The 18,921-nt window shown below is 49.6% G+C and overlaps 2 protein-coding genes across 5 annotated transcripts in view; one reads left to right on the forward strand and one right to left on the reverse strand.

The window, feature by feature from the left end:
• The window catches only part of FRMD5 (FERM domain containing 5), a 113,771-nt gene extending 111,394 nt beyond the window's left edge, over positions 1-2,377 (forward strand). For 2 of the 4 annotated variants that reach the window (XM_059823705.1, XM_059823707.1), the window contains 2 exons: positions 1,653-2,005; positions 2,185-2,377. In XM_059823705.1, coding sequence (XP_059679688.1) covers positions 1,653-2,005; positions 2,185-2,232 — 401 coding nt within the window. In that variant the 3' untranslated portion in view covers positions 2,233-2,377. Of the gene's footprint in view, positions 1-1,652 lie in introns of all 4 variants that reach the window. The other 2 variants (XM_059823703.1, XM_059823704.1) reach the window with 1 other exon arrangement.
• A 3,724-nt stretch (positions 2,378-6,101) lies between these two features.
• WDR76 (WD repeat domain 76) lies at positions 6,102-18,641 on the reverse strand. Its single transcript, XM_059824144.1, has 13 exons — positions 18,573-18,641; positions 17,900-18,241; positions 17,012-17,104; positions 15,336-15,391; positions 14,343-14,463; positions 13,450-13,548; positions 13,311-13,354; positions 13,066-13,219; positions 11,176-11,328; positions 9,564-9,778; positions 8,897-9,049; positions 7,326-7,379; positions 6,102-6,494 (listed from the first exon to the last, which is right to left on the reverse strand). Exons 1-13 carry the CDS (start codon positions 18,639-18,641, stop codon positions 6,239-6,241), a joined length of 1,809 nt encoding a protein of 602 aa, XP_059680127.1. The 3' UTR covers positions 6,102-6,238.
• Between the last annotated feature and the right edge of the window lie 280 nt (positions 18,642-18,921).

The following is an 18,921-nucleotide window of genomic DNA, read 5'->3' on the forward strand; positions in this document are numbered from 1 at the left end:
CGAGGGGATGTTCACATGAGCTTTGTGACACACCAGCAGACATAGCTGTCGGGGTGAGAACATGTTTATTCCCCCGCTGCGCTTACCACCTGAGCTGCCCCTCGCGCTCAGTGCCCGCAGCGGCACTCGCGTTAAGCCGATCCGATCCGGAGGCATCCGGGAGTATTTACAAGCAGGAGGTTGCAAAGCCCCAGGGAATGCAGGCGAGACGGGCTCCGGGTTCTTCCCTTCACCCTTCGGCAGTGCGCAGGGCCAGGGCACCCGGTGACACCGTGCCACAGTGCTTTGGTGCACTGTGCCCCCCACGCTGGGGAAATGTCCAGCCCTGTCCCCCTCGCAGCCGGCTGCGGGGTGGCACTGGGGACCCGTGGGTCCCGGCCACCACCACCTTCAGACACCCTCCCTGACGCAAGGGACACGGCGATGGCAGCTGTGAAAAAATGCAAGGAGCAAGTGCCATGCTTGTGGGGTTTCTTGGAATTTGGGGTTATGGGGGGGGCAGTTGGTGGGGAGAGGGAGTTCCCCTCGTCCTGCCTGCCATGCTCAGCCTTGGCGCAACGGGCAGCCCAGCCCGCTGTAACTCTAGCTCGACTGAGTGCGCGGCCGGGCGGGCTGGTGCACAGCTCTTCATGCGGCTCTTGTTCCTGTTTGGGTCTAAAACATTGGGTTTTTTGTAGTGAGTCAATAGAAATCAGACCTGTTAGTGACTCTGGTCTGATTTGCAGTCCCCGAGCATCCTGCTCTGCACGGAACCCTCCAGCGGGTGATGGGGCTGCGGCTCCGGGACATCTCCTCCCGGCCAGGCAGGCACAGCCTCCCTGTCCACTCGTGTCATCCTGAGGACGACTTTTAAGTTGTCACCTGAAGGCGGGCAGATGCCTGTCCCAGGGCTCCCACAGCGGGGTCGGCCGTGCTGCCCACGCGGGGCTCCGGCTCGGTTGGGACCCCACTGCGCCTCTTCGGGGTGCAGGGGTTCGGCACGGGAGGGCTGTGCTGGCCGGGAGGCAAATCCGTAAGGATAACTACGTAAGGATCGCCCCGTGGGCTGCAGCAGGCTCGGACGGCTCCAGCGGTGCCGTGGGGAGAGCTCTCCCCCAGGCAGGGGCTCAGGGCTGGCAGGGACCCACCGGCTGCCCCAGAGCGGACCCCCAGGGTGCATTTCGGCCTCCCCCCGCTGCTACGGCCACGCTTCCCAGCTCATCCCTGCCCACGGCGGTGCCTGCTCACGGGTAGGGGCTGGTGGTGCCGGCGGCGGAGGGGCCTCGAGCACACTGCGGGCGGCTGCCAGGGGGGCTGTCACCTCGGAGCAGTTACAGCACTCAGCGGTGTTTGCGATCGGTTGACGACAGGCCCAGGCCCCTGCCCGCGGTCCAGACTGACAGCCGGCGGCTGTTGGCGACAGTGACAAGTCACGCGCGTGTTTGAGCGTCGCTGCTGCAGTCACGAGCTGCGGCCAAGGGGCTGCTGCGGGCTCTGGCCGGGCTGCGGCTGCCAGCCCCGAGGATCCAAAAACAACAACGAGCAGCCAGCAGCAGCCATGCCCTGTCCCCGTGGGGGACGGCGGGCGAGGTGGGGGGGTTCCAGCGGTGGGAGGGACCCCCACCTCTGCACCGCTGAGCATCCCCCTTTTTTCTCCCCCGCTGTCCCCCCAGGCCTGGAGTCTCTGCGCGACAGCGCCCACTCGACGCCCGTGCGCTCGGCCTCCCACGGCGACGCCTTCGCGGCCCCCGGCCGGAGCGGCCGCGCCGAGAGCAGCGAGCGGGTGGCCGTCATCGCCGACGAGAACTACAGCCCGGCAGACAGCGTGCTGCCCACGCCGGTGGCCGAGCACAGCCTGGAGCTGATGCTGCTCTCGCGGCAGGCGAACGGGGCCCCGTGCAGCATCGAGGAGGAGAAGGAGTCGGAGGCCGGCACGCCGGCGGCGGCCGAGGCGGAGGAGGCGGGCGGCGAGCTGCGGGCCCTGTGCCCGGGCGCCGGCGGCCTGGGGGCGGCGCAGGCGGAACAGGTGAATAAGTTTGTTTTAAGTGTCCTCCGTTTGCTCCTTGTGACAGTTGGACTCCTCTTTGTTTTGCTCCTCCTCCTGATCGTCCTTACCGAGTCCGACCTTGACACTGCCTTTTTCCGTGATATCCGCCAGACCCCCGAGTTCGAGCAGTTCCATTACCAATACTTTTGTCCCCTCAGGCGATGGTTTGCCTGCAAAGTCCGCGCCGTGGTAAGCCTGCTCATTGACACCTGAAGGCAGGAGTCGCCACGTAACTAGCCGGGGGCCTGGGGAGAGACCTGCCGCCGTCCCCCGCGCGCAGGACCCGCCGGGGCGCCTTCGGCACACACACTAATCCTCCCTTCCCGACCCAGAGCCCGGCGCGGCCCAGGAGGCTGGGGGCAGCCCCCGGGGCCGCCTCCTCCCCGTGCTCAGCTGCGCCGCTCCCACCCCTGGAGCCCGCACAACACTTTACCGTTTCGATTCTCGCAGACGCGCGTACAACTTCGGAAGCACCGAGTAACGAGAGGAATTTATTTTACTGTTGCCACCCATCATTGTACGAGCATCGGCCGGGAGGCTCGCGATGCTGTATTATGCAGGAGCTTTAGCAATGGTGCTACTGAGTATTGATTTAAACACTCGTGTACTGTTACATTATTAAATCCGCCACTGTGCACACCACTACCACCACCACCTTCCAAGTACCGCTTTGCAGAAATCCCTCCCTGCTAGCCGGAGTCTCCTACGCGACGACATGCGGCATGACGCTGTCGGGGGATGCCCCGGTCGACCCCACTCCCAGGCGGGTGTGCCAGCCGGCTCCCCGCGGCGCAGCATCACCCGGCGAACGGCAGTCCTCGCCCTGCGCTGCGGACTCAGCCTTCCGTCGCTTTTTCTAAGCCTTGAAGCGTCGGTGCTCCCGAGGGCAGGGAGAGCACGGGCAGGCGAGAGCACGCCAGGCACCCTCGGCCAAGCCTGGGGGCATAGCCAGTAGTGACAGTGTTGGATTTATTAGGAAGACCTTTAGCCTCCGAAAGTTGTACCTGTTTTGTAAAAAAAAAAAAAAAAAAAAACCCACAACAAAAAAAAAAAGAGACTGTTTCAACATCTATTTTAACAACAAAATGCTATTTTGTTATCGGATCTAATCAAGTCTTTTTTTACTCTACGGATTGGGTGGCCGCAGTGCGCTGCACCAAGCGGTTCACGTTGAGCAAATGGTTTAAGGGTAAACGCTTTTGTAGCCTGGAAGCCTAACACCGGATTAACCCGTTGCTAGTTCTGGAACAGAGAAAGGAGCTATGATTTTGCGACTTTTCTGAAGACGAAAAGGACAGGACGACAGGAGCGGAGGTGACGCTGAACAAGCCAATGCACAACCATTAGACCTATCTGTTCTTAAGCAAAAATCAGTAAAACCAACTCATCGTACTTGTGACATAACCACGGGACCTTCAGTTACCTGGGAAGCAGCAGTCTATTTACACAGGGAGCAATAAAAGCCAGTTCTGTTAAGTTTTGGTCGAGAAGTTGGACGTACTTAACAAAAAAGGTGAAAACAGGTGAGCAAGTTTTATTTCATCTCAGGGAGAGATTTGACGTAAGCTGGGGCCATTAACTGCAGTTTTAAAAAGCCTGATGTCCGTGTTCTTGTCTCTGAGCATCCCACCATCCACCACAGCGCCCGCGCGCGCCGCTCCCCGCCGAGGCCGGCTCCTGGCCGGTCCGGACCCGCTCAGCCAGTGCCTGGCGAAGGAGCGTGACGATGAGGTCGGTCGATCCAACACCGCAAGTCAGCCAGACTTGGATCGTTTGTCACTGCAATAAAGAGAGGGGTCCCATTTAACTACTGTCTGTCGGAGGGGGGGAATAAAGACCTAAGCCCGCGGCCGTGGCCGCCCGCTAACAGCACAAGGGCCGAGGAGGGTTTCGCACACGGCCCCAAGCTCTTGAGCAGGCAGGAGACGCTACAAGCGCTGCCAGGAGACGGAGGATCGATTTTTACATGATACCCTGTTTTATGCAACATAGCAAAATTAACTCTTAGTGTAGTGTTCCTACCTCAGTCCGTAGTTCATGGTGTTTCTATGCAGCGTGTGATAGTCCTGAACCTGACATTTTTCACCCCGGGTTGAAGACGCAGTGTTCCCTCCTCCTCACTGCTGATGTACCGCGTGATGTCGTAACAGCACAGCCCCGTCCGCCAGCGAGGCGCCCGGCCCCGCGCGCCCCGTACCCGAGACATCGTCCTTCCAAACAGTGCAGCCTCTAAGTACTGACCTTGGAAACCTTCTACATCGGCTTACTCTAGAATAGCGATAAATGCCAGACCTAGTTTACCTCTGCAGTTTTCACCCAGCGTTTTACTGCAAAACCACAAGAACTGGTGATTTTTCATTGTATGTTTTTCCTGTACGTTCCATATTGCGTCTCGTGTTTCACTACCTGTTAGTTTTACCTGTCTTTATATTAAAATGTTGTTTCCATAGGTTCTTCTTATATCAGAAAAAAATCTCGTAATAGCATACTGCATCTTTAAGCAGTAGACGGTAAAATACCTGAAAATGTGAATTTCTTAGTTTTCATTAAAAAAAGAAATCTAGAAATTAACCTTTCATGTGCCAAATACTGTAAGTTACATTTTTCCTTCAAAATGTACCTTTTTCTACATATTCAATATCTTAGTTAGCATAAAATCATTGGTGCCATGAAAAGTATTTTTGAATTTAAATAAATATTTAAATATCATGAAAACCAGAGTTGGTACGGGATTTGTTCGGTATCTATGGTGTCGGTACCAATTTTCTCCTTGAGTAAAAACTCGGCTCAAAACTGTGAGGAATCGGGTCTTTGAGCCACCCACGGGCGGAAGTTACCAGAAACCTCAAGCCACGAGCCCGGCGGGGGAGCAAGCTCGGCTGCAGCGGTTCAGGCCTCCGCCGGGCACGGGCAGAGCGTGCCCTCGCCTGCCGCCGGCCTAAAAACCTGTCTGCTGCGTGCTGCTTTACGAACACGCGTCGCTGCTGCTGGGGAAGCAGACGCGGCCCAGCATGGCGACGCACCTGGCGAGCAAGAGGCGCAAGCACGCCCGCTTCCTCCTGCGCCCTGTTCCGCTGAGCCGTTAGTGGGGCCTGCGCACCACCCGTGAAGGAGGATTTCATTGCCCGTGCGAGCGCAGTGAATGGCAAGGAGCGTGCGCGCCGAAACTAACAGCGGCGGCAGAGGCCAGAGAGGAACTCCCAGCTCGCTCCCAGAGTAACTTCAGGATGTAAGGGGATTCCTGTTGTAGCAGGACTCTCGTTCTGCTGTCAGGGCATTAGCCAGGAGCACTAAGCTGGCACTACCGAAACGATGTGGGTGCGCTCAGGTTTACCACCGCTGAACAGCTGCATCGTGGGCAAAAGGAGCTCGCAGTGACGGTGCAGTGGCAGGTTCCTGCAGGACCCACCGGTCAGCACTGGAGTAAACGCAGGCCTGTAAAAGCAACAGCCTCTCGCCCATATCTTATCTTTAAGAGCGTGTTTGGTGTCACCCATGCATGACAGGCATCAGTGACAACTTTTAACGCGAGCGCCGCTGAGCTATTTCAGTCGGGTCCAATGCAGCCCTCCTCAGAGGGGAGGAGGGCTCAGAGCGTGGCCCAGGACCGCAGCCCCCCGCAGCAGCCTCTCTCAGCCTCTCCAGCGCCTGCAGACTGCTCTGCCCACACCCCACAACTCCAGGTTCAACTCGTAACCATGGAGCTTCCCCAGAAACTCTGCCCAGTGGCATCAGCCCAGGCGGAGACCTTCCTTCTGCCTCCGGGAAGGACTTAATGAGGCATTAGACACCTTACTTAAGGGACAAATTTTGCTGAAGACATGGATGCTGAACACTCACTAGCTTTAAGAGATTACAGGAACACCACACAAGCTGGTAGAGTGCTCCAGATTCTCGAACGAAAAATCATTAAGAAGTGCCTCACACACGTGGCAAGTATCCTACTGACCCAACATTATTTCTTTTTTTGAAAAATGACTTCGGTATTGGGGAAAAAGATCTATTTTGGTACAAACTGACTGTCATCGCAGTATTAGTTGGTTTTGTTTTTTTTTTTAAAGAAGAGAATGCCAAATGTAGTTTAGAAGATTTATTTTAAAGCTTTTAAAATACACTTTTGTCCTGAGAAAACACAGTTAGCTTAGGAACAGCTTAATATGGACTAAACAAATTTAATGCAAAAAGAAAAAAAAAATATCTGAGCCACTTTTTTTATTCTTTGAACACATGAAGGCGGCCACTGGAGTTGCCACCCACTAAGATGTTCTTACTGGGATGAACAACATTAACGGAACACACAGAACCAAGGCAGTCAAGGTTATAAAAAGAGTGCAACAATTTTCCAGTATCTTGGAAAACTTCTATTTGTCTTGGACGTGCCATACTGCCCACCACGAAGCAGTCTTCCTGTTTAGGGTCCCATATTGCTCTGAACCTAGTTAACCAGCGTCCCGTGTTATTGTTATGTCTTCGGAGAACAAAACAGGGAGAAAAAGAGAAGAGAGAAACATTCCTCTTACTGAATCCAGCATTTTTAAGTATAGTCATTTATGTCATATTTGCTTAAACCCATTTTCCTCACCTTCTAAACCATCAGCACTTTCACACACTGGACAGATTGTGCTGTGGATCACTATCCTGTCATGGGTTTGATGGGACAAAGAAATGTGATGGAGCAAGATGATAAAGCAGAGGGTACTTTGACATACGTGATTATTAGTCAAAGTAGTTTTGCTTCATGGTTACATATTTTAGGGAAAATAAGACAAAAAAATGCATCAAGCCTTTCGATAAACTGCAAATTAAGAATTTTCAAGCCAGTCACTGATCTAGTTCCAGCTTCTTAGCAAACCAACCCTGGCCACAATTTGCCCTTCTGCAGCACAAAGGTGTTTTACGCATCTTGAGACTCTACCCAAAAACACATGCTTTCCCATTAAGGAGTAACCTTTGATATTTAAAAAATGCAAGGAGAAAAGGCATTCTGAAACAAAACACATTTCAGAAGTCACAAAATGGCCTGTTCCAGGTGCTCAGGAAGACATTAAAGCTTCCCAGCAGACTTTACCGACTCAAGGCAGGCTACGCCCAGTCGTGCTCCACGAACAAAAGCCACTGTAGGCACCAAATTCTCAGGCTAGGAGGGTCCTAGGGCTGCTCTTGCTTCCGCAGCGGCCGACGACCCTGAGGCCGGTTTGGAAATGCTGCACTGCGTGGCCTCTGAGCACCCATCACTTACGCCCCGACTGCATTTGAGCCAGCAAGCGTGCTGACCTCAGCCCCAGTGCGTTCTGCTTACCTGACGGCACTGAGAACCACGACTGGCGATGACAAACAGGTGGTGTCATAGACCCTGTAACACAGAAGAGTATGTTAACAAAACGTTTGTGTGTTACAAAAGGCAGCCCTTTCCTCATAAAGCACAGGCCAGACCACACAAGATTCTGGACTATCATAACGAACAGCACATAGACATCCAGCTCAAATGTAAGCACCAACATTCCAATTACTAAATTTGCTTTTTTAATCAGATTTGCTTTTAGCTAGAACTGAAGATCATCCTCTCTGAAAGCTGTTACAGGACGAGAACAAGAATGGCTTGCTAGGACAAACGACAGGCTCCTCTAGCCCAGTGTCGGGTCCATTAGTCACTGCACAAACAGGCTGCCCAGGGAAGAACGCAAGAGAAGGGCAACCCACACGAGAGCGAAATCCCATCACTAACAGCTTCCAGCGCCAGGACTGCCTCAGGCAGGCGTGAGCTCGACTGACAGAGAAACCATCAACAGCTCTCCCCTTCTGGGCTCTCCTTCACCCCCAATAAACTTTTAGGATCCCAACCCCCCTAGGGCAAAAAGTTCAACGAGCTGCTGAGTTAAAAGCTGCTTTCTTTTTTTCTTCAGAGGAGGCAGTGAATAAATGATCCTGTATGTTTGCTCCATTCCGTTGAGCACAAATACTCTGGTTTGCTCATATCCATTTTGTACTCTGACACTTGCTCTGTTAGCGCCAAGGATTTACAATTTTCATAACCAAGCCTGCTACGGAGAAGAATCTTCAATTATCTACAGTAAATACATCACAGGGAAGAAAGCGTTGCAGCAATACAGAACTCACACAAAGAACTCTTTCCTGTGTATGTGGAAGGGGAAGAAAGAAAAGCAAATTTCCAGACAAAACATATAATGCCGTAACAACTGCACCATATTCAGATTCTTTCCAGAATGCCTGTAGTCACCCCATCTTTTAAAAACACAACCAATCTGTAGAGCAGAGGCCTGATTTTCAACCTGGCCTTAACTGCCCCCCCCCCCCCCCATTTTGTACCTCCTATTCTTTGTTAAAATTTAGGACTTCTAAACATGTACCCGGCGAATATGCAGGTGCAATCAGGTATTTACATGAACAGATTACCTAAATTATGGTCACAAAACCACAAAATAGAAACTAGATCTCTAATACAACACAACTCAGAGCAGTTTAAATTATCAAATGGTAGACTAGTTACAAAAGAGGCAGTATTATCATAATTTTAAGTACCAGCAGTTAAGAAGTAAATTCAGTTTCTAAGCATTTTGTATTTGTATTCATGAGCCAGGTTTTGGGCGCATGTTTTTTTTTTTTTTTAAAGACTAACAGCACCTGTGTATTTTACTGTTGACTATTAAATATTCTTCAGGAAACCCCAAAAAAATCATGCAACACTACAAATGCCAATGCAAGTAAATCTCATTTAAAAAAGTGGTAACGACAGAAAGCTCTCAGTGATGGATAATGCAGATAGAAAGTAGTAATAAAAAAGAACAAAAAAACCCACAACCAACCAGTTGGCATTTTCCATAAAGATTATTCCTTCCCACGTGGTCTTACCTCAGCTTATCGTCACCACACACCGTCACTACTCTGTTCCCAGTTACAGGTGAGAAATACGCAGAAGCAACACTTTTTGTGTGTCCTTTAAGAGAGCTCACAGGCTTGTTCCCACTAGACTTCAGGTACCGAACATCGTAAATACAAACATCCCTGCAACACACATCACACAGAACACATTACAAGGTGACAGTTAAATAACTAGTACTCTTGTGTTTCATCTACCAAAAAACGCCCAAGAGACGCCACAGGTTTTACATGAGCTGCGTTTAGAACTTTACTTCAGCAGTGCATATTCTCTCAAACGGCCAGTGGCTCCACAGGATTTTGAGGGCACCACAACCAGCCCAAACCAACAGCTCAGTAAAATCCCTCTACACTGTGATCTGTCAAAAAACACAGTGACTCATAAGACCATTATGTACCCATTACCAAAAGGTGAAGGAAAGTGAAAAGCATATCACATTTTAAATCCTGCTAAGAACTAAAAACTCGTTTTCTAAGAAGATCAAGAAAGCTTTGACTATAGACTGAGGCTGACAAACTGTCTGCCTCATCAACAGCTGCTCCCGCCCTCCAAGTGTGCCATTTATAGCGGACTTCAGACACCAATGCAGGCAGAACACTGAAAACACAGAGTAACTGCAGTTTCTTTTGAGCTACGTACACTGAGCCAGCAGCAACGAAATACTGTTTTTTCACTGGGTGAACATGGACTGTCCTCGTTCTTTTGAAGCCAATGTCTGCAGAAAGCTCTGAAGATGTTCCTGGGGTCCGTCTGTCCACCACAGCGACATCGCCATCCCAGTGTCCTACTATTGCAGTGGAGGCATTATCTTCCAAGAAGTCAAAGGAAGATAAGCTTTCTTCACTTCTGCATATCTGAGCATAGAAAAGGTCAAATGTAACCGAAACTATTCAACGAAATACACAGAGTTATTCGTAATACCCAAAACAGTCTATGGGCTGTAGATTCCATGCTTTCCCTTTTTAATGTACTAAAAATACTAATGAAGACTACCTGATTTGATAGCTCCAGCCTTAGCTATCCATGCAGGTAACCCTTCTGTAAAACTGGTATGCTTTCCACAGAGGAGATCATTAACCATCCAAAACAAAGCGGCCACAACATACTCTGAATTCTCTGCTACAATTCTTACACGAGACTATCACCTCCATGTTCCAGTAATCAAATGGCTGTTATCCTCAAATGCACCCTGAGTGAGGATTAATGATACCGTTCCTTTCTCCAATGATACAGAAACCTTTAATCGGGTGCACAAATGTGAATTTGGCTTCCTACAATTTGGGAGATCAGAGTCAGGATGGCAAGCCATCTTATCCCATGGCAGTTTCCTCTCAAAGCACAATTTGCCACAAGTATAATAACGCTGCAGGAAAACGTCCATGTTTCAGCCCTCCCCAGGTGTGCAGACTCTCCCCATTAGCAGCTGTACTCTTCCCAATGGCAGTAATACTCCTAGAGGCATCACAAGGCTGTGTGAGTTGGCATAAGGTAAACAGAGCAGGAAAATGGCATTTCTTTTCCCCCGACCTCTAAAAACACATTCTTGCAAGCATTTGCCTCAAAGAAAGAGCCCCGTGGACCTTCCTGGCCTCTTGACCAACCAACTGCAGATGCTTCCCAAGCAGCTGGCCTGCCTGCAACCCCACCAAAAGTATGGTGCCTGTAAGGGTTGGGAAAAAAAGCTTTAAACTGTTGTAGCTTCTTATATTTTCCAGTGTTGGAGAGCTGATCAATGCAGACGTATCTGTCAAAAATAAGCAAAGCAAAAACATCACAAAGCTCCTCAGTTAAGCTGTCGGGCTCACCGTGGAGACAGTCACAGCATTTTGCTCACTTGAAGCCTGAGAAAAGCAAAGCCAGCTCATGCTTTATCTTGTTTTACAATGTTTATTTGAGTGGGGTTTTTTTTTTCTAAGACTTAGTTCTTTAAATCGCTCTTGTTTGTCATCGCTTTTGAGAAGAGGCACATATTGCTTAAGTACAGAGATATGAAACTAAATTCAATAATTGCAACTGCCTCTGCAGGAAGGAAATGGGGAGTACCCGAGCTGTTACCATGTTTTATTGACTAGGAAGCATCTCCATATTTTTAGTGTTACTTTATGTTTCTGTGTGGAAATGGAATCTTGAACTTTCTTGTTAACAAAACAACCAACAAATAACAACTTGGGTACAATGAGACTAAAACTTCACAGCAGCACATACCAAGATATTTCCAAGGAGCCTGCAGCACAACCGCGGGAGCACTCACCTCATCAAAGACAGCTCTAGTAACATCCCCACATCGCAGACTGTCACTGCTTAGAGACAGCAAGTGAGCAGGATTAAACGGAGAAAAATGCATGCAGCTGACCGGATAGTTGTGTGGAATAAAGACATGCGCTCCTTCTTCCGACTTACAGTTCTGAAAAACAAATGCGATTCAATGGACACAGATGCTAACCGCTGTAGGTATTTCTATTAATTACAGCAACTTTCAGAGTAAAGTCTCTATTTTTCAATGTTCTCAGTCTGCTCTGGATAACTGTATGGAGGAGGCAGTAGGGTGCTTGATGTGTGGAGACATCAGCACAGGTAACAGGCAGCAAGACTGCTTCGGCACACAGCGTGCCCAGGCTAACATCTTACTGGAACAGAGGGAGTTTCAGCTCTGCATGGGCGAGAAAACTGTCCTCACGTGGACCACTCAATACAGCACTGCTAGGCTACGGCCTCCCTCCCGCTACCATTTTCACCACTATACAAGTAATTTAGCTCAAAAGAGCACTAGGGATTTACTCTCAGAATTCTGTTTCCTAATTAGGAAAAGCTGCAACGTCCTGCTGGAATTTAAGCGCACTTCTGTCACTGCAGTCGTCAATACCGTATCTGGACATGGGTATCTGGCTCTTTTTCACTGACAGAGCTGGTTTCGCAGTTACTACAGCTGAAACCTTGCTGAGGACCAAACGTAAAGCATAATCCCCTATATCTTCTCCTCTAATTCTGGCATGATTCAAGCTCTGGTATTTTAAAAGAAACTGAATAGATCATTTTGGAACAAGTGCCGCTTCATTCCACAAAGATTACTCTGCTCCCAGACTTGGTCAAGTCCAACTCACTTCAGGAAAATAAAAAAAGGGAGAGCAAAAGGGAAAAGAGTAGCTTTAACAATTCCAGGCTTTCAGCTGAAATGTCTTTGCAAGGCCACAAAGAGAGCCTGCAGCACTGAGAGACCTCAGCCTCCCCATCACCCCATCACACTCTTCAACAGGTAGTAACCGCAGCCGCACAGTCAGCGTTTTCTGAAGTGCATGGAGCAGTTCAAACTTCTTTATAATTGAGTAAGAGTCTCAGAGCTGAATTGAGTTGATCGGCTTCCTGAAGCTGTCAAAGCAGAAGTGAGTCAAGAGAAAGTCAAGAGGTTAATGGCATTGCAAAAAATGGGAAGAAAATCTGCATGTGTGTGAACTTCAAGCAGCTGGTTTGGATGCCATAGGATCAAAGCAGAGGAAGGTTACAAAGGTGTAAGTCAATGGCGTGAATAAGGATTCCTGCTGTGGCAGTAATTAAGGCAATTCAAAAACGACGGTGAGACTATCTGCAAAGTCCTCAAAAGTTTTCAAAGTGCCAAATGCTAAGCTATTTTTCAGAGACAATATATGTAAATATGTGCCAGCATATATACTGGCACAGCAATTTTATCTCTGCTGTCTGGGTAAACAGTGACTCACTGCAGCTACCCAAAATTTGTACAAACACAAAAAACGGGTACCTGAGCATCCATTTCCCCTCACTCTCCAAAACCTAGCTGTGGTATTGCTGCAAGGGTCCTGTAATTAGATCCTGAATCTCTCAATGGTGAGTTTTAACCCTCACTGACAATATTTTCAGCTAGTGACCCATTTTCTTCCTCTCCCCCCCCCACCAAATTACCAATGCAACCTTTCTTCCCATTAGACCTGGGCTGGCCAAGGACCAGACAGACCTTTCAGGCAATTCTGGTGAGCCTCAATTTAACAGACACCCTGGTGTTATCTGTAATGGGGAAAGTACAAAATACCATCGCGAGGCTGACAAAACGATGCTCCAGGCTGTGCCCCATCTGCGCCCATCCTGCAACAAACAGCTCTGGGAGGTGAAGAGCGCACTAACAACTCACCACATTCCAGAGGCCGATCTGCCCAGACTTGTCTCCAGCTGCCACAAAGATGATGCTTTCAGAAGGATGGATAGCCATAGAACACACTCGGTATTTCACAACCTTTTTAATGTTATCCTCACTGAGGACCATGCTGTTCAGGCTGTCTTGGTATCTAGACAACATCATTAAAACGTTAGCTATTCAAGAGGAGAAAGAAAGAGAACAAGACAACACCCAGATTTTAGCTGCTGTCTTCAGATTACCTTTTCAGGTCATGCGTGTGCTTTTTGGTATCATTAGCTTTCATCTACAGACAGAAAGGAAATATTTATCAGAATTAGATTACTTAGAACTCAAGCTCAATTACGTTATCCAAAAATAACTAATTGTAACGAATAATACCTCACTTATCCTCATCCATGTAGCCAGTAAGTCCTCTGCCAATTTACTGTTCTCCATCTGATCTGGAACCATTGGCAAAGGTCCGTCTGGAACTTGAGGCTGGAATGACATCAGCAATTTTCGTAACTCAAATCAACTAAAACTACAAACAGGGTGAATTGTTACTTTCCACACACCAGATATTCTGAGAACACACCTATGATAATACAAGAAATAAACATAACAACAACAAAAGCTTGTCTCAAATCTGATTAAAAAGATAAACAGAACTTTACTAAACACAACAGTGAAGACAAATAGCTACCCCATGTTTTTTTTCTCTCCTTTCTGATACTCCAGCAAGACTGATCTTCAAGAACTGTATGACAGAGATTTAGCTTTATTCTACAACACCATGGGAGATTTAAATTCCCATCTCTCACAGCAGTAGAATTTTTACTTGTTGCTACATAACTACTTCACAGAGGTAGTAAATATTTCAAAGGAAAATAAACCAGATCAAAAGGTACAGTGAAATAACATTAGAACAGAATAATAAAACTGAATTTAGAACTGCTCAAATCTATCGGCTGTTGAAAAATGCGTAACATTTTACCTCAGGACCCTTCCGATCATCCAAAACTGCACTATTTCATCAACTTGAGTCACAGAATATTGGCTAACTTTCAGAGAGGACATGGGAAGCCTGCTATTCAAGATGCTTGAGGGTGAAAGAATTTATCTTTTATTATTGCCACTGTATAACGCACCTTCCCAAATGTCTAAAGTTTTTTTACAATAAGCTCAGCTATGACAAGTATTATCAGTCAACTTCACCAGCACCGTTTTTATAAAGCTTCTGTGCATACACACACACACACACACACATCTCCTCTAACCCTTCCCCATCTTACGTATTCCTCTGCTCCTGGCTGGGCAGGCATCTCCAGCATTGGAATTCCTGACGGCTCTACTCTTTGTAAGCGCATAGATCTTCGCCGTACTATTTCATCTTCTGCCTTTTTAGGCTTAGGTCTAGAACAGTTAAAACATTTCAAAATTACAGACACAGTTAAATAACACAAGTCCTCCGCATTTACGTACAAGAGTACAGAGCAGGTTCAGATGTATAGCTCTAACACCTTGGCCCAGACTTACAGCCTAACTAGTTCTGATTCACTTTAGGAGCGTTGTGATTACTTTTTCCGTCAGTGATAGCAGCAAACCACAAAAAGAGCACTTCGCCATGCATATAGATGTACTGCATTTTTGTTTCGCTTGTAATACATCCTGCCACTGTCGCTTCTCTTCTGAGCCCTCCTTATTTATAATTCATCCTTCCACTCACCAATCCAGTCATCTTTTTCCACTTTCTTTCATCATATCTCTTACTCTTTATTTGGATTTAAGCTCATTTTTCTGCTTTGCCTGGCACTGTTTTGGCACTGCCAAATGTCTTTTCTTCTATACTAACTGGTTACCCTATCCCTTGCATCTAGTTCTCCCCCTCTCTTTCTTTCCTGCACCTTTTCCCATCATTTGTTTTCACCATTTAACATTTCTTTCTTTATCCATCATGCAAAAATATCATCAGAAAAAAGAAACGGTGCTTTAAATACCTTAATACAAATATCACAAAAAGAACAAATTCTGTAATTTGATGAAAAAGATATTAATACCATCATTTTCTTTCCAAAGGATGGCAGAGGAGAGGCAGTACTTAGAGGCCCTACCTGTTAATGAATTCATACACCTTAAGATAATCAGTTATTCAGATTTAGCTTTACAGGGAGATGCCTCACTAGCTCTCCCTCTTCGCAGTATCAGGTATGTGCAGCTGGAAGTGCTAAAACAGCTAATACACAATGAAGGAACAGTGATACAAACCTCATGTACATTTACTTTACCTTTTGGTGACATGAGCTTGTCTTTTAGTTGCAATTTGGTGAAGTCTTGCAGCTGACTTAAAGAGGAAAAAAAAAAAAGATTAAAAAGATATATAACAAGCATAAAAGATTAACCTGTATAAAACACAATTATCTAAAGGCTGCAATAAACTATATTGTAATTATCTATAACAATAACAAAAGGGGATTTTTAAGCATCAAGCTGCATTGTGTCCGCTTTGCCTCCATGTACCAGCAGAATTCCCCGATTTCCGTGAAGCAGAGCACAGTCTGGATGTCCCGTAGCCCTTCTCTTTACGGAACAAAGAAAATACTCCAAATGCTACGCACCAGACACAGAAAGACACTTAAAGTAGAACCTGTAACCACAGAGGCCTCTGTGCACAGGGTCTTTGCCATTACATTTTGAAGACAGGCATTTAGTTCCTTTGGACTCCAGAAAAGCTTAGGCTTGTCCTGCTAAGACCACTGCTCCACTGCTACTCTAGCCAAAGCAGCATCAACCCTGGCATGAAAAGATTTACCTGCTTTTCGGGTTTGGCAGCCCATACTGGCCAGTGCTAATGGTAACTGGGATGGCTATAGCTCCTTTTGCTAGTCTTCGCTACTCTGCGGTCAGTGCTGTGATTACAGTCAGACTGCCTAGCCTTTACTGACCTCTCTGAGGCTAACTGGAAGAAAAGGAGTTATTTTTACTCGGGTTTCAGTCTTGGTGGTAAGGAGTCTTTCTGCCTACCAGACAGGCCCAACCATGCCTTGCAAGCTGGTATAATGAGCGAGCAAGCACGCAGCCATTCAAGGAGGCAATTCACTCACTGCTGCCAGAAAAAGGATATATTATGAATTTAAAAAAAAAAACAAAACAACTTAAGAGAATGAAAGAGCATGGAAAGAAGGGTAAAGATTCGGATCTACTCACGTGGTAGCATTTGAAATCCCACTACCTTAACTGCCTAGGCAACTTCTTCAACGTGAGAAGAATTGTAACGCGCTTGTGTCCACCCTGACTAGACAGGACACGGGGAAGGACTCCAGCAGCACACGCCCCGCTGGCTCTTCCCAAGAGCCTCTCAAGCACAGGGCGGGGAGCCAAACCCCCCCCCCCGGCAGCCCCAGACCTGCCACCTGGTGCCCTGCAGCCTCTCCGTTGGATAACCAGCTAACCTGCGTGCGCCACATCCGGAAAGCCAGAGCTGAATGCCCTCCACGGGGAATGCCAGTGCGCAGGACGGGCTGGGAGCACACGTTACACAGGCGCGCAGGACGCCACATGTACAGCACTCACGCTGCCCAGAACACACACGCAAGCACCTTCACCAGAGCATTTCAGCCAAGGGTCACCTCACCCGGTGCTGCTGGGTGCGCAGCTCGGGGACCGCATGCACTGGCGCGGCTGGGTGCTGCTGGTACGGGATACCGTAGAAGCAGAGTTTTGCTTTCTTCACTTTTTGTTAAGTTTAACCAATGACTTCCCCTCTTTGGAAAAAGCTAACTATAAGCACAGAAGCCCATTTTTTTTATCCAGTCAGGGCAGTCTTGAGGTCTCAGGAAGTTTTCATGGCTTTCCTCACACATCTGCCACTGTTAGGGAAGGGTTTCACAACAAGAGGGATGATGGTACAATTATCATTATGCTTGGAGAGCGCATTTTGATGCTACTTAGAATCTATACAAACCTCATGCAGCTTTAAGGAAGCAAAGAATTTAGCATTTTCTGTAATGTTCTTTAGTCTTTTCCTTTCATAAGCTGATAACTGTGGGTGTCCATCCTACAAAAAGAAAAGCCAATTACTCTTCATCGTACAGTTACGTGGCCTGCAAGAGATGTCCCAGGCTTCTGGGAAGTGAGTCTCTAAATTGATTGTCTAAATTATTTAAAAGCAGTTTGATATATTTGTAAACAAACAAAAACCCATACAAACCGGGGCGATCCCACAGCAATACCAAAACCTGTCCATACAGGTACTAAGTTTGCATTACAAAAAACTTATTCCTAGCATCAATTCTACAAAAAGGGCAGCTCATCAAAATCCTGCCAGAACGAAGACAATACTGAAGTGACTCAATAAACAGCTTAAAACTTCGGCAATACAGCAAACATTGCACAAAAATGGAACACAGTCTTAGATCATTTTTATCTCTTATAGAGAAGGTGGACTTGAGAAGTTGAAATGATGATTTAAATATGATAGTTTGGTCAATGCTCATTTATATCTTATGACTGTATAAAACTATCGTATCTTATGAGTGTAAAAACGTCACACACGGGTGCTTTTGCTACTGGGTTTTATATACTCTGACGGACAGCAAGCACATTTTTTTCATCCCTTCGACGTTCTGAAAGGGTAAAACGAAGTTTTATACCACCTGCCAGAGAGGCTCAAAAGAAAAAAAATGACATAGAGAGGAAAAATGCTTTCAAACTTTTAACGACCATAACAAAGGCGCGTCTTGAGACCTGCAAAACCGTCATCCCTCCCCTGCTGCAGCCGAGGAGCAAGTCAGCCTCGGCCGAGGCCGCCGCTGCTTCGGGAAAGCAGCCCCGCGGCCCCCCCGGCACTCACCAGCGCCGCGTCTCCCGCGTCGCTCCCGTCGCTGTCCGCGTCCCAAACGCCGCCCAGGCCGTTTTCAGCCGGGGGGGCCGCGGCGGCGGGCGGCGAGGCGGGGGCGGGCTTCCGCGGGCTGGGGAGGGCCGGGGGGGGCTCCAGGCAGAGCCTCTTGCCGGCCGGCGCCCTGCCCTCCGCCCCGCCGCCGCCGTAGGCGCCCAGCAGCCGCTTCTGGGGCAGCCGCCGGCCCGCCACGGCGAGCGGCGTCAGCAGCACCCGCAGCTGCCGCGCCGCGCCGCCTCGCCGCTCGGCCGGCTCCGGGCTGAGCTGGAGCTCGGCCGTCCCCGTCGGGGTGGACTCCTGCGGAGGCAGACCGGGAGCCTGGCGCGGGTCCGCGGCCCGGGCCGCTCCCGCCGTGCCCCCGCCTGGCGCCCGCCCTCCCGCCCCGCTCCGCACCAGCCGCGGCCCCCCCCTCCTCACAGACCCGGCTCCCCCGTCCTCCCATCGCCTCAGGCCGCCCCGGGCCGCGCTCCCCCGCGCCCTCTCCTCAGGGACTCGCCCCGCCTCGTCCGCCCCCTCCCCACAGCCCCTTCCGCCCGCCATCCCGCCCTGCCCCCCCCGCCCCGCTCCCCCCCCCCCCCCCCCGGGCAGGCAGCCCTCACGGCGACCCCACTCCCCGCCCGCCCCGGACCTGCATCCGCTGCCGGCTGCGCGGCGACGGCTCCTCGGGCTCCAGCGAACCGGCCTGCGAGAGCGCCATGGCGGGCGGAGTGGCGGGCCGGGCGCGGGGGCGGAGCGGCCGCTTCCCGCTCCGGCGAGGGGCGGCCCGAGCGGGCTCCCGCCTTCCCGCCCGGGCAGCGGCAGGCGCGGGGGGGGGCAGCGCTGCCCGCGGCCCCCGGGCTGCCCTGTGCCCCTCAGAACCCGCGCCGGTGCCCGTGGCTGCCGCGGGGCTGCCGCGCTGGGGCCCGAGCGGCGGCGGACGGACCGCGGGTGATGCAACACGCGCTGCAGCGCGGCGCGCTCGGGGGGGGGAAGTGGGG

The sequence above is a fragment of the Gavia stellata genome, chromosome 13 (assembly GCF_030936135.1).
Source record: "Gavia stellata isolate bGavSte3 chromosome 13, bGavSte3.hap2, whole genome shotgun sequence".
Classification (NCBI taxonomy): domain Eukaryota; kingdom Metazoa; phylum Chordata; class Aves; order Gaviiformes; family Gaviidae; genus Gavia; species Gavia stellata.

Bases quoted from the DNA above. Each gene is read 5' to 3' on its own strand.
- WDR76 (XM_059824144.1), bottom strand. From the start codon at position 18,641: ATGGCGCTCTCGCAGGCCGGTTCGCTGGAGCCCGAGGAGCCGTCGCCG. The intron at 18,242-18,572 runs GTCCGGGGCGGG...CTGCCTCCGCAG, and splicing joins GCAGCCGGCAGCGGATGCAG to GAGTCCACCCCGACGGGGAC. The intron at 9,779-11,175 runs GTGAGTGCTCCC...TTCTATGCTCAG, and splicing joins CTAGAGCTGTCTTTGATGAG to ATATGCAGAAGTGAAGAAAG.